Source organism: Curcuma longa, chromosome 11, assembly GCF_044706935.1.
Source record: "Curcuma longa cultivar G26 ecotype Majalengka, Jawa Barat chromosome 11, ITB_CL_G26_1.1, whole genome shotgun sequence".
Classification (NCBI taxonomy): domain Eukaryota; kingdom Viridiplantae; phylum Streptophyta; class Magnoliopsida; order Zingiberales; family Zingiberaceae; genus Curcuma; species Curcuma longa.
Genome location: NC_133871.1, coordinates 18,834,634 through 18,850,099, shown reverse-complemented (window position 1 = coordinate 18,850,099; position 15,466 = coordinate 18,834,634). Strand labels below are relative to the sequence as shown.

The 15,466-nt window shown below is 38.1% G+C and overlaps 3 protein-coding genes across 3 annotated transcripts in view; 1 reads left to right on the top strand and 2 right to left on the bottom strand.

The window, feature by feature from the left end:
* The first annotated feature begins 728 nt into the window (after positions 1–728).
* Positions 729–3,987, top strand: LOC141838433 (protein NRT1/ PTR FAMILY 5.2-like). Its single transcript, XM_074725907.1, has 3 exons — positions 729–896; positions 986–1,203; positions 2,331–3,987. Exons 1-3 carry the CDS (start codon positions 770–772, stop codon positions 3,756–3,758), a joined length of 1,773 nt encoding a protein of 590 aa, XP_074582008.1. The 5' UTR covers positions 729–769; the 3' UTR covers positions 3,759–3,987.
* An 18-nt stretch (positions 3,988–4,005) lies between these two features.
* On the bottom strand, positions 4,006–6,723 carry LOC141838434 (cyclin-dependent kinase inhibitor 4-like). The gene is made up of 3 exons (XM_074725908.1): positions 6,286–6,723; positions 4,614–4,808; positions 4,006–4,355 (listed from the first exon to the last, which is right to left on the bottom strand). Exons 1-3 carry the CDS (start codon positions 6,684–6,686, stop codon positions 4,286–4,288), a joined length of 666 nt encoding a protein of 221 aa, XP_074582009.1. The 5' UTR covers positions 6,687–6,723; the 3' UTR covers positions 4,006–4,285.
* A 7,129-nt stretch (positions 6,724–13,852) lies between these two features.
* The window catches only part of LOC141837274 (serine/threonine-protein kinase BSK1-like), an 8,003-nt gene continuing 6,389 nt past the window's right edge, over positions 13,853–15,466 (bottom strand). The window contains exon 7 of the mRNA XM_074724710.1: positions 13,853–14,264. Within this exon, the coding sequence (XP_074580811.1) occupies positions 13,853–14,264 (412 nt within the window). The remainder of the gene's footprint in view (positions 14,265–15,466) is intronic.

Genomic DNA, 15,466 nt, shown 5'->3' with positions numbered 1-15,466 from the left:
CGTTTTTCTTTTAAAAAGCTCCAACATCGAGGCTATTACCTTTATTTTGGAAAATTTTTGAATAATTTTAACTCGTCAAACTATTTTGAAAAAAAAATGATGAATTGAATAAATAAACATTTTCTCCTTATTTTTCACAAAAGAAAATTTTCATTAAATTAGATGTATTTTGCTAAGTAAAATCATGAGTTAATTTTATTTTAGGATGTTGCAGAATTAAATTTACGTACGATTGTGATGCAATCAGGCCATCGAGAGGGCTAGTGAGGAAGAAGAGTATATATCGATGAAAGACAAACGACCGAATTAAAGTTCTTTGAGAATATTAATAAGGTGCTATTTTATTTTTTAAAGAAAATTAAAAAAATGTTCCTTTAGTTAATTATTATAAAAAATATATATAGAGTGACTCCTAATTAACTTTTTCCTTCTATCAAAATTCAAAACTACGGGAAAACAATTACAGGTCATAGAACGCAGATCTACGTACATTACATTACATACGTACGTACATAATTAATTACAATAAACAAAATCCACGTACACATCGACATTCACGTCTATTGCTCTTTCCATTAGTCAACGTAGTCTCTGTCGTGTCCTCAATCTTCACCTCGATTATATATTAAAATATCTACCGATCGATCGATTCATTCATTATGCGAGGGCAAACTGGTCATGTGAACAAGCTAATTAAGAGATCCGGCCTGTCTATAAAATAACCAAGCTACTTGAGAAGAAGGTGCAGCAGACAGAGCTTAGCAGCTCCATGGCAGAGGAGACTGGAGGAGGGAATGTTGTTGATCAGTACGCTAAGGATGGCTCAGTGGATCTGAAGGGCAACCCTGTGCTGAGATCCAGAACAGGGGGCTGGACTGCCTGTTCCTTTGTCGTAGGTAAATGATGAATAAATTCTTTAATTAATATTTTAACGTAGATAATTGTAATATTAATTATATAAAGATGCATGTATATGTGTACGCAGTGTATGAAGTCTTTGAGAGGATGGCGTATTATGGGATATCGTCCAACCTGGTGATCTATTTGACGAAAAGACTGCATCAGGGCACGGTGGAGGCCGCCAACAACGTCACCAACTGGGTGGGCACCGTGTTCTTGACGCCGGTGATCGGGGCCTACATCGCCGACGCTTTTCTCGGAAGATTTTGGACCTTCCTCATCGGCAGCGCCATCTATCTCTCGGTATATGTATATAAATATATATACTTAGTAGTTGTTCATGAAAGAGAGGAATTTTAATTTATGTCGTCTAGCTAGAAAATAAAGTATTTTCTTAGTTCCTAGAATCTAAGAAAAATAACTCATAGTATTGATAAATTAAATTGATGCTATGGATTTACCTTCGTCTTCCTTCCTAGCTCTCCGACAAGAAAAACAGTCGGTGGATAGACATGAGGTCGAGAGCTGGTCCTGCTGGATTTATGAGAAAAAAAAATCTCCTAATTTGACTGATTAGGCGCATTTAATTCAGGAATGTAATAGATAATAATATGGATAGAATAGATTAGATAATAAACGGATGGAGGAAAAAAATTTAAATGTGAATAAGTATTTTAGTTGGATAAAATAGAGAAGAACCATGTTTAATTATGTGTATGACTAATTTGAACTCACACGGTGAAAATTCCTTATCTGCCCAGGCCAATCGACTCAATTCACTCAATTACCTGTCACAATCATATCTCACTGATCAATTGGTTTGATTTGTCTCTCAAATTAACCCTTTTACCCAATTGACCTATTTATGATGCCAATCCGTTTGACTTACAAGTCCAGACCAAGCACATCTTGTTAGATTTGGAGTTAAATTGTGGTCACATGGTGATGGTGACATTGTTGGATTCTTCAAAGACTTTTCTTCGTGTAGACTTTTATATGGTCTTTCCTCCACTCCTTTCTTTGTTTACTTCTCTTTCTTGCTTGTTGACTTAAATCACTGGATCTGATAATATTCCTGCTCAAAACCATTTGTTCGTTTGATAATTTATTTGCTGAGTCCTGAATTATTGTACTTTATCTTCCACCAATACTTTTCGTATATACAGCCAAAAAGTATGGCAGCGTGCTTTGAAAAAATAGTTGTCTATACAAATTAGCAGAAAATTAATACCAGTAAAGGATATCTCTGAGAACCCTAGCAGCATGCTTTCAGCAAATAATCATCATCAAACTAATAGTTAGAAGATTTTTTCAGTTGAAACTAAGAAAAAATTAAACACATCCTGAATCAGCCCAATTTAGTCATTTCCATCCCCTCAAATTAACACTAGATTCACCTAACGAAGTTTCCTTTTTGAGATTGCTCACAGGGTATGTGTTTGCTGACACTAGCAGTGTCTATCTCACCACTGAAACCCGCAGCCTGCAAAGAAAACTGTGAGCCAGCTTCAACATTGCAGTTGGCCGTGTTCTTCGGGGGCCTCTACATAATTGCTCTGGGAAACGGTGGAACAAAACCTAACATCTCCACCATCGGAGCCGACCAGTTCGATGAGTTCGACCCCAAGGAGAAGATGCACAAGTTCTCCTTCTTCAACTGGTGGATGTTCAGCATCTTTCTAGGCACATTGTTTGCCCAGACATTTCTGGTCTACATACAGGACAACGTGGGGTGGACAGTGGGCTATGCGATCCCAGCGCTCGGTCTCATGACCTCCATTCTGATCTTTTTGGCTGGCACACCTTATTACAGGCACAAGGCGCCCCAGGGAAGCTCATTCACCAGGATGACAAAGGTCATAGTGGCTGCCATCAGAAAATGGAACCTTTCTGTTCCTAATGACCCAAAGGAGCTTCATGAGTTTGATCTAGAAGTGTATGCAAAGAAGGGAAAGTTCAGGATCGACTCCACCAATTCATTAAGGTTCCTCAACAAAGCTGCTTTAAAAGATGGCCGGAGTACTCCATGGACGCTTTGTCCTGTGACGCAAGTGGAAGAAACTAAACAGATTCTGCAACTGCTACCACTCTTGGTCGCCATGTTCATCCCCTGCACCATGATCGCTCAGATCAATACCCTCTTCGTCAAGCAAGGAACCACAATGAATCGTCACGTCGGACCATACTTCCAGATCCCCCCAGCAAGTTTGGGAGCATTCGTGACCATTTCCATGCTAGTGTGTGTTGTTCTTTACGACCGTTGCTTCGTCAAGGTGATGAGGACGTGGACGAAAGATCCGAGAGGGATCACGCTGCTTAAGAGAATGGGAATTGGGCTAGTACTTCAGATCATTACAATGTTGACTGCGTCACTGGTGGAGAGGAGAAGGCTGAGCATTGCAAGAAGCCACGGACTCGATAAAACAGTTGGGGAAGTTCCCGTTACTATCCTTTTGTTACTCCCTCAGTTTGTGCTCATGGGATTAGCTGATGCCTTCTTGGTGGTCGGGAAGATAGAATTCTTCTATGACCAAGCTCCGGAAAGCATGAAGAGCCTGGGAACTTCCTACTCCTTGACGGCCACTGGGATTGGCAACTTCCTCAGTAGCTTTCTCCTAAAACTTGTTGCTAACATAACTAGTAGCAGAGGAAAAGGATGGATCTTAAATAATCTGAATGCCTCACATCTGGACTACTACTACGCGTTCCTCACACTTCTCAGTGTCCTCAACTTCATCTACTTCTTATTTGTGTCTAAAGTCTACTCCTACAAGTCAGAACTATGCGAGTCGATGGATGTGAAAGCGGCAAAAGAAGTGGCAGTTGATGACCAAAAAGTGGCAATGGCTGAAATGTAGTTGCTCAGGAATCATCCACCGAAGCAATTCGATGATATATAGGATCATCGTATCTGTTTATTAATATAATAATGGAGTCCTAGAAATCAAGTGTGATATATAATTTATAATCCTACATCAAGGTGGCATCCTACAGTAATGTAACTATGTCAGATATATTTGCTGGATATTACATGTCCTAAATGTAAATCTCTGTCCTTTTTTTTCTTGAGGAATGCCTATTTGTGCTTATCAACGAGTCATGACATTCAGCGATTCTGGACGGTTAATTAAAACCCATCAGTACTTTTACACATGTTAAAATAAGCTTCAACATGCTTCTCCTGAAAGTGCTTCTTATCAGTTCTGATTAACCCTCCTATTTCATTAGACTAACCTAAATTAGGGATAATTTTACAAGATAAAATATGATGCAGAAACCATGCATCACCAGTGCACCTAAAGAGAATCAATCCTAGGCAGAATCAATTGGATGAGAAAGATCTGAAGAAAAGAACAGATGATCATGATCATGATGGTGCTCTTCTCTAGGAGTCGGGCTTTATCCATTCATACCGTCCTGGGAGTGGGCAGTCATTAACAGGATCAAAGTTGTACCTGGGATAAGATAAATAGTAAGATGAACACATATTTCTATATTATGGTGACTCAAGGAAATATCAGGCAGCTAGATTATGTATTAGAGTTAGCTGAAGTCTCACAGATTATACATAGTCCTGGGCTAGGGTCACCAGAGAAAATATATGTTTTATAGTGATCTCCTTTGAGGACATGGTCATGGAATTAATCACTGAAACGCATATGCTTCCTAAGTGAAAGGGGGGAAAAAATAGAAGAATATCATGAACTACTTACTTGTCAATGAATATTTGTTGCTGAAGTTTCTCTAACCTAACAAAAAACTCTTCTGTCTCCTGATTAGAAGGGATGTATTGGTTGACAGAATTTTGCATTCCCTTCTTTCTGGCAATCGAATTGGTAGATCTTGTTGAAGAACCGGGTGTCCCAATTGTCTCGGAATCCCTTATCAAACTGCATGGTGTTGTCTCTCTGATGAGCAGTGATGAATGGCATTAGAACCTTAACAAGTTGAGAAAAATCAAACATACTTGATCACAAATAAATTTAAAGCATCCGGCATAGGAAACTATGAATACATAAACAAGCCTTGAGATAATTTGAAACATGAAGCACAATACGAATTTCATACTTTTAATGTTAAGAACACCTCAGTTAAAACTTTTCTGTGTTTGTGAATGATAGCGAACATGAAAGACAAGTACATTCAGAACTACAGAACCAATTCCCACTAAGAACAATCCAAAAAAGAACCCATAAAGGTCACATTTGAACTCAACAAGAAGGCCCAACAAAATGGCATCCTTCGGATAAAGTTCACAGTGCAGTAAATAATATTATTTGTGTAAAAAGATGTCAGTTTCAAAAATTCAAATCAATGTAGTAACAACTAACAAATGCTTGAGCGTTTATTAACAAATTAAATCTCTACGAACAAGAACAGTGCATTAGCAACAGAGTAAGATACTTCAGATATGGACAAATACACACAGTGGTCCCTTTCATTAGTACTCTGTCGGCAACCTGAGCTTTAAATGAGACATCTCTACGTCAACTTTTTCATCCTTTCATTCACTTACTATCACTAATAGCTTTCCACCATCCCTTGAGATGGCTAATGGTCCATCCAATGAAGCAACATGGAACCAAAAATTTAATAAACCCATCACACTCATAGTCACTGGCACCAACTTCCCAATACTCCTGTGAAGTGATAAAAACGCACGCATATAAACCTATTCCTGTAAAATCTTCCGACTTACATGAGGCACTACATATATTGAAATGCATATAAAGAATTTTTAAACCAATGAAGATATAAGGGAGTATTTAGCAGTCCCAAACAAAGTGTAATTACCAAGGAAGATGAAAAAAAGGACAAAGAAAGCAACAAGTTTTGGGGACTTTAAGCAATCTAGTAAGTTGTAGGACCTTTCTTTTGCTAATTATATAAATATAAAAGAACTGCGAAAGAGAGATGTTGAACTTCGGTGATATGTAAATTTAGCGTTTACTAGAGAGACGAAAACCAAGAGAGAAAAAAAAAAGTATGGCAATTAGAATGTTTCAAGATAATCCGTTAAACTTCCACAAAAAATTTGTGACTTAGTCACTAGCATCCAGTAACAAGGAAACAGAAGGAACAACTACAACTCTCCAAAGCTTAAATCTCTAACGGAAAACATTTTTGAATACTCACGAAGAACGCGCGCACAGATGATAAAACGCTTGAAATTTCAAACTTGGTCCCAAATAGCTCCTTGCAGAAGGAAAGCAAATAAACAGATATAACAGCAAGAAGATTTTGATGATGATGTTGTTGTTTTCTATTTTCTGAAGAAGAATAAGCAGAAAGCGAGTCATGGATAAATAAGTAAAGAAACTTGCGTTTTATAAACCATAAATAAGTAGCTGTAGTCTTTATCGCAAACGTAGATCAAAATCCCACCTTTCTCTCGATTCAGGCTCGATATTGTTCTCGGCGCACGACACCTCCGCAACTGGCGAGCACCCCTTTTCTGAATTCCTCGACCCAAAGGACCCCTCCCTCCCCGAGTTCAACGTGCCGACGTTCAGCGGGCTAATCCCAGGGTTAGCCTTTATCGTTGAGGACTCCTTGGGGGGAGTGACCTTGGGCTTGAATGAGTGCGGGGGAGACAGGGTCTTCTCTAGACGGCGACTTCGTAGTTCGAGATAGGCAAGGGATGAGTCCTGCGGAGCAGAGGCGGTGGCGGAGGCGGCTGCGAGGGCCCGGGCGCGGGTGCGGACGCCGATGGACGGCTGGTAGGAGGCTAACTCCACGAGCGCGACGTCGCCGGTGAGCCTGGCTTTCCTCATGTACTTGCCCATTGTTGGAAGAGAAGGAATGGAGAATGAGAAGGTGGAAATGAAGTGTTGGTGGACCAAAAAGGGAAACAAAAAAAAAAAAAGGCAGTGCGGCGGAAGAAAGAGGAGAATAAATTTTGGTGCTTAACTTTTATAGAGGAATTTTTATTTTATTATCTATATATTTTTTAATTAATAAATAAATAAATGAAATCAGCGTTATAGAACTATTTTAAACACCATTTCAAACGTTCAAATTCTTATCCTTCTAGTTTTTAGTTTGATATAATATGGGAATTGAAAGATATTAAATACTTTACTTAAATTTATAATATTTTTCTTCACAATGATAAACCTAATTTAAATTTTTTATCAAACGCATTAAAATAATCCAATTGAACCCCACCACATATTAGTATCATTGCTCCAACATAATATACTTTACCTATATCCAATTATTATATTTTTCAAATCAATATTTTATATTATCGACCTCATAATTTTGACACATAATAAAATCTAATTAATTTCAAAGCGAGAAGGTTCCAAGGAAGTAACTGACTCTTTTATCCTCATCAAATTCGAGTGTCACAGGCCCAAATAAAGATGTTTAATAAAATTGGTATCAGAGCGAAGTATATATATATATGAGTGATGTAGTAACCATCATTAAATCTAACATGGCCAAATTATAAATGATTATTTTGAGGTCTAGATTGAGCTTTAACTATGAACAAAGAAAAAAAAACAAATTAACTCAAATGGGAGAAACTACCAAATTTCATTTAAATTTAAAATATTTGTATATTTTACAATAAACAATTTGAGTCTGATAAATTAATCTTCTCAGGAGTCGTTTCATTCATTTGTACCTCCAGGCTCCAGCCAGCAGTTGTAGCTTACAGATAGCTAGAGTCATGCCCTGCGTCACAGCCAGAATTTCTCCTCCATTGGAATCCGATGTTGCCCCCCTCTGAATTATCCTTAATTATTTAAAACAATTATATATTGTGCACTGGATGACAAGTACAATGAATCCTGTGTACACATGCACACTGTCGATACTTATCCCATCATCACCAACGACTAGATAAAATTTTCATTGTTCCTAATTAAATGGCAGCTATAAAGTGAAAATATCTATTCTAGAGAAAATTCAGTTCAAACAAAAATCTGTGTCAAAGACGCATATAATTAAGGATAACATTTTTTTGCTTGTTCAGCAGCCTCAAAAATAATTGAGCATTATTTAATTACATACAAAATTCACAGAGAAGTCTATCCATATCGACACCTTGTTGCAGGGTCTGCAGCTTGAATATTATTACTCGAGTCTTCATGTGAATCATGACGATCGATTGGTAGCTTTTTTTACCCCATTTGATTTAAATTTTGAGCATCCTCATGATGTGGTCCTCGTTACGTTGTACAACTTTGTTCTTTCTAACTTTCAGAATATTGAGTGGATATGCAGCTGGTGGCCATGTCGAACGGATGGTTAACTATACATTTCATCAATATATATATTCATTCAGATTGCAGTGATATATAATCAAACCAGATTTAATTGTTAGTTTCTAATTAACGAAATGGAAATATTGCTGATTTATAAACTTCGTGATCTTACGGTGGGATATATACCACAATAAAAAGGATAAATTAAATAGACATGCAATTAATTAAGCTACCAGCTTTGTCTGTTTCATATATATATAAATATTATCTTCTTCTTCAAGCTCTTGGCTGGCCGTGACGAGTGCAGTAGAAGCAGAAGTGTACAGTTAGAGTAGTATGTGGATAGCCCACTGTTTACGGGGGCATGCATGCAGTAGCTAGCTAATAATATTCCCCAGTACTCATACATATCTCAATAGGATCATGATTTTGATGGTTCGATGCCATGCTTTCCGAGTACTTTTGGATCCACCCGCATGGAAAGAATCTTTCACCTTTAAACTGGAATTTTAGATCTATAAAAAAACAAAAAAATGGATTATATATATATATATATATAAGTATAGCTAGGGATAAATTAAATGGTAAGGACGAAATCAGTAAATCTCCATCATCGTGCGCGTGAGGGACTCGTGCGCTAGCGAGCCGGCGAGGAGCTAGCTGATTGTTGGCTTTAGTCGGCTTCGGTTCGGCTCTATCGTACGGCCTACGTTCATTCGACTGGCTGGTCACGCCGAGTTTCCCCACCAGTCGCGTGTGGCTCGATATCGTCTACCTGCCACGTCGGCGCAACCCAGGATATATTTAGACGGAAGTAATTTTATTTATTTATTTATATTAATTTGACTTGGCGAGAAAACATGTAAACGGAAGTTACTGAACGGGAAACGTAAAAGGCGCAAAAAACAGGAAAAAGAAAATCACGGGGAAATCGACGGTGACGGCGACCGGACTCCGCCTGCACATATGTTATATACCCCTGTTTCTTCGTTTTGATTACGATACTACCATTGACAAAATGACCTCTTGTCTTTGACAATACATAGGCCGTTTGGGACTATAAAGGAACTGAAAATTAAATAAATCAAATTTATGTAATAAGATAACTGAAATACTGAATCAAAACAAATCAAACTAAAAATTAATGCTGTCTCTTTACACGCTCAAACCTTACTGTGTTTGTTTTTTAAATTTGAGTTTAATTCAACCTGGCCGTCCTACTGACGTTCCCTGTGTTCTCAAGCCATCCTTGAGTTCGCTGCTGCTCGTCATCCACTCCGGCGAGGTCTCCAGTGATCGTGAAGCTCTCATCGCCTCCACCATCGGCCACTGTTCAGAGCCCACGGCGAGCTAAGGTTAATCCGAACTTAGTTTGTTTAAATATTATTAAAATTTTAATCTATATTTATTTGATTATCTAAAATATTTGTGTTTAATTTATTATAAATTTAATTATAATTTTTTATTTTGATTTTTTACAAATTTATTTTAAAAAATTACTAATAAATATAATTCCCATTGTATAAAAATATTAACAAACTAACTGTATGTATGTTTAAATTAATTCATTTAAGTGATTTTGTATACATTGAATAAATATAAATAATTTTTTTATCAAATTAAATACTAAACTTACTACGACGACCCTATGTGAGTTCAATTTGTACGTGTGTATGCAAGTCAAAATGTTTACTTCAGATCGGATAGAGCCCAAACCTAATTGAGAAGAGGGTAAAATTTTTTTTTAAGAAGTGATTTGAAGTAGGGAAGTTGCATAGTTTGGACAGACCACAACTTCTCAGTTGGGCAAAGCTTGGCACGGGCCAAGATGGACCATATTTTGCCTCAGCCCTCTTCCACCCAAGGACTGATCCTTTCTATTAATTTTATTTCTACGTCGAATTAAATATTACAGATCCAAAATAAAACTGAAACAGGATCCATTTTATTTTTACTCGATCAGTTTCCATTGCTAATTTATTCCTTTTTACTCGATCATCAGTACGCACAGATAGCTAGTCGCATAGCACAACTAGATTGACTCTTACACGGCCTACTGTAATCAAGAGGATCTATATATTTTGGTGCATTATATTCACAGCGGGGGTTGGCGCATTGTAGTCACACAACCAGCAAGCGCATTTGTATGCGACCTGACCTGACCTGATATACGCACGCATCGAGCTCCTAAATTGTCGTCCCCATGATGTGCACACTGTCGCTTCCTGAAACTGGCCCGGGGCCGCCGAAGATGGCACGGTTTGACTACTGGGCTTCGCCGCCGACTAGGAGCTCCTGCTGTACTCGCCGGCGGTGAACGCGAACTCCGGCATGGTCAGGCCCGAGACTTAATTTGCTAGCGTCCGATCGAGTTGACCCCGAGGCCCTGCTCCCGCCCCAGCAGCGCCGAGCTCGGGTCGGCCCCCTCCAGGAAATCGTGGTCGAACACAACGATGTTTCCGAAGCCGTTCTCCTTCTGCAAGTCCACAGCGTAAATCATCGTCGAGTTGGGCACGCCGAGGTTCACCTCGTGGAGGTAGAAGTGGAGGTGCCTGTACGAGTCGTCGACGGCGGCCGTGGAGATGGTTAGCGGTGCCGAGGGCTAGCTAAAGCTGACGAGGCCATTGCAATATGGAGCAGCTGTGAAAACTATTGTTTTAATAATATTTTGATTTTTTATTAATTAGAAACTAAATATTAAAAATAATAAATGTACCGAGTTAGTCCTCAATATGACCAGGTGCAATCTTTTGTAAAAATGGATTAGGTGTAGATCGATCAAGCAATTAATGATACATCTTTTGGAAAGATGGAAAAGTGAATTATAAGCGATTACAAATGGGGAATACCTCAATGAAGTTTAAAAAGGGATCAAATGCCAATGCTTCCGGAACAAGAGGTACGAAAAACATAAACTTTATATGGTTAAAACTCTGTACACTTTAATTCTCATCGTTTAACAAAAAAAATTAAACCACACTCATCGTCATCATGCTACTGGTCGTTGTTGGTCACGACCAAGACCAACCAAGGAGGAATCCGAACACCGGTTTGCATTGATGGAGGCAAGCAGCGCCCTCTCCACATCTCTAGACACGCTTCTCTTGAGCAAGGAGACCACGTACTCCATGAAAACAGCACTGCAGGCCAAGGTAATTGGCCTCTTACCGGGTAATCCAAACTCCTCAGCTGAAACCTTGAGGAGCTCCTGGAAAATACAGCTGGTGAGGAATGACAATGGCACCACGAATCTTGTATCATCCATACTGTACACCACAAAATGGCCCTTTTCAGCAACCGCTGCATTACACTCATATGAACTCGGCCGGCTATTAGATCTCATCAAAGGGATCCCCTTTTTTGCCTTCTCAACAAGTCTCTTGGGACTCAACATGGTTTAAAAATTGAAGTTTGAAGAATGAATGAGCTAGAGATGCTGAAACCGATGAGAATGTGCTTGGAATGAACAAAGAACTGATCTACTTAAATAGAAGAAGAGACAACTCATCATGGCCAGAGATGTATCATTCAGTACTTTCTTTTAAAAGGGAACAAGCCATGTGAGATTGCAAGAGGGAGTATATCTGACAGCTATTTGGTTCAGATTTAGCTTAGGCAGTTCCTTTGCGAGTTGGATAATGTTTTGTGGTTAGAAGTATGACACTACCTTTGTTTGTAGGTGATCCAAAGACATGTAGGCTCCATTGCCTTAGCCTCATAAACTCCTTGTCCAACTCATTGAAATGGATATACTACTTGTTACCACTAGCTGTAGTTTTCAGAATTGATTTCAGATTATGGCATCAGTTGATGAGGACTCTAAATTTGAACTTGCATTAAGATTTTGATAATGATAATTGAACTACCATGGCACATGGTTTTAATTTGGATTCTAATGGTAATGTGGCAATTTATTATGACTGAGATTTTGAAGTGAAATCAAGGGAGAACAAGGACTAGTTCATGTACTTTCAGAGATTTTGGCAAAACCAGAACAAAGGCCTTTTTAGGTAATGTAAGATAATCAGTAAATATAATGGATGGGTCATGCATACTCGATGGATGATTGAACGATTTCAACTAGAATGGCCTCACTTGCAAAACAACTCTTTACTGTAGGCTAATGTTTAAGCTGCATATAGTTTTTTCTCCACATTTTAAAGCTCTGAAATTCTAAATATTAGTTATAATCAAAATACTTTAGCACTTATTACTATACATATATAGCACCACTTTTAAGATTGCAACGTAACTATCTTCATTTACAAAACTGCTGATTTTTGTTTGATATCAAGTTGCAAAACTGATAAGAAGAGACATTAAACATGTCTGCAGAACATTTTCCATGCCACCAACCTTCTCCTTTTGAGTGACATTCGACTGAACCTGTTCTTCTTCTTATCTAGCTTTTTGTCTGTTTTACAATATCCTTTGAAGCTGTGTATCTTGATATCAGCACATTGTAGGTCCATTCCTATATAGCGTCCTTGTCAATATTAGGCAAAACTCTCTTCTCATATCTGATGAGAAATCCATGTTTTTGATCTATTCAATGAATGTAATGGAGACTACATACCTACAGACCACCTGCAATGCAAGGAAAAGAGGAACCACCACTTGCAAGGAGGAACATGGCTTTGCTCCCCCCATTGAAAGATACGTCTCTCTGCCATTTGCTTCATCTTCTTCCATATATATAATCAGTGGATTCACAGTTGGTGATTTCCAAGCACATCTAAAATTTCAGCATTAATTTCCATTTTGAAGAAAGTAAACCAATCATGATTTCCATTTAATATGTTTTTTTTTCCAAATTTAATCTCTATTAGTTATATTTTCTGTATCTAATACTATCATGCCCTTAGCCTTCATGAGACATTATGGCCATTCCAGCTCCTATTATAACTAGGGACAGATATGACACAAGGTTCATGTTATCTTTGTCATTCCTAATTTCCGCAATAGCTCGATAATACATCAATTTTTTTTTGTATAGTCAGATTAAAAAAATAGTATAATGTATTTTATGAAAAGTAATTATATGTATTATAGACTCAATATAAAAATTTTAAACATAATTAATTTTATTAAATAATTTAATTCACTTAAAATATAGAAACAAAAATATGTAGTTTTAAAGTAAATTATATATTTTTTCTGAAGATAAGTTTAAATCAAAATTTGTATGCAATGAAGAGAGCTTGCAGATAAAAGACACGGAAAAAATGGAAAGGAAACTCATAGTTGATATGGCTCAAGGCCGATGACAGGGCAAAAAATGAGTTAACTTGGTTTGGGAGAAAGTCATTTTTCCCTAAAATATTTATATGTTCTACTGATTAATATATATTTTTTTGTTAGCTATGATTTTTCACAGCATCAAATATTAAAAGAAAAGAAAATAAAAAAAGTCTTTTGAAAAGTATATATATGTTGAAACAAAAGCATCCTAAATAAACATTTTTCCCCTTTTCTAGAATTTCAGGTTATCTTTTCGCTGTTGCCTAACAACATGCTCTCTCTGCAAGGCTACGGCCGAGGTTGTACTTGTACGCCTCTGAAATATCAACATATGCTACGTAACAATCAATTAAAAGAAACAAAATAAGACAAATCTTCTTAATCAGAAGAAAATCTTTATTACTCTACATGTTGGATCACAACAAACGATATACAAAGTTGTCTGGAGAGTGGAGGAGGAAGAAGAAGAAGAGAACAAAAAAACTTCGTGATCTCTATGTGAATGCTACTAACTGATGTTGATCCTTTCCAACATGGCTCGAGAGAGAAGTTGATGAGCATCGCTTTGCGTCAATGGAGGAAAGCAAGGCTCTCTCCACTTCTCCAGATACACGCCTCTGAAACAAGGCGAGGATGTACTCCATAAAACTTGCACTGCATGCCAATCTAATCGGCCCGTCTCCAGGCAATCCAAACTCCTCTTCTGATACTTTGAGCAGCTCCTGAAGTACTGGGCTCTTGAGGAATGCCAAAGGCAGCATGAACCTCACATCCTCCACAGTGTACACCACGAAGTGCCCCTTGTCAGCAACCACTCTACAACTGCTATTGGATCTCATCAATGCCAAGGGGATCCCTTTCTTTGCCTTATCAACGAGTCTCTTGGGGCTCAACATTGTTATAAAACTGTAGAACAGAACCAAAAACTTTACCGATCTCAAGAATGATGAAGCTTTGCTTGTGCCTTGGAACTACTAATGCAATGCTCTATACTTATACTCAGTCTCGGTCATCTGCAGCTTTCAACGTGTCATACTGGAAAGGAAGCAGAGCCATGTGCTTACTGCTTGCAAGTGGAAAGAGTAGCGGTCATATTAGATATGACTTGATGGACGACTGTCTGTCCTTTGCAGACTGGTTCTTCCTTTCCTTCCGGGCGATATGAGACATGTAGGCTCCAAAGTCTTGGCTTCTACTTGAGCAGATGGCGGAAGTAATTGACCAACACCAAACCAAATCTCTCAAATGGATACTTACACTGTGCTCAATTATTTTCTCCCTTCTTATGAATCCTGTATTTAGTTATCTCTTGTTTTCAGTTACTGAATCTGATGAGTTTAGTTTAAATCATTGTCCTTATGATCCCTGTCTGGCATCTACAATGATAAGAACAATAAATGTACCCTACGAACTGAGGACCACAGCCTTCCATGTCAAAACAAGGCCATGTGCTTTCATTAATTAGCAAGATTTCTTTTGTTCCACAAGCGCATATGATGGCTAATGATAGGTCACTAAGTTCTTGCAAGTGCTACGGATGCATCAGCTTCTTTTGTCTTTGTTATTGAGGAAGGACATTAGCAATGATGAAATGATATGGGTAGATCATGCCCGTTGGGTCAAGGACAAGTTGATTGATGAAATTATATCTGTAAACTAAACGGCAGTCTATTATGGGCGGAAGAGCACATGAATTACAATGGGGACTACATGTCTTCAGATCTCTTGCAAGTAAAGGAGGCACCACAAAGCCACCTGCATGAAAGAGCATGGCTTTGCTCCCACTGAAAGTAACATCTCTCATGGTGGCTCGTTCAGAAACTGGGCTACTAGGTTCCATCGATATGTGGCTTGTTCTAGGACCAAGCCCAAACCAAGATGTGATTGATCTTAAACCTTGCACAAGGTATGCCTCAATTGTGCGGATCATACACAGCCCAGATTTCTCCTACATTAGTTAGATCTGTAAGAGTCTGGATGAATTATCAAAACTAAAACAAAAAAAAACAAAAACAAATATAATTTGAATCATGTTGAACTAGGCATGGATAAAGGTAGATTATTTTGAAATCAGTAATCAAATACTAGTTCAGAGACACCGCCACTCA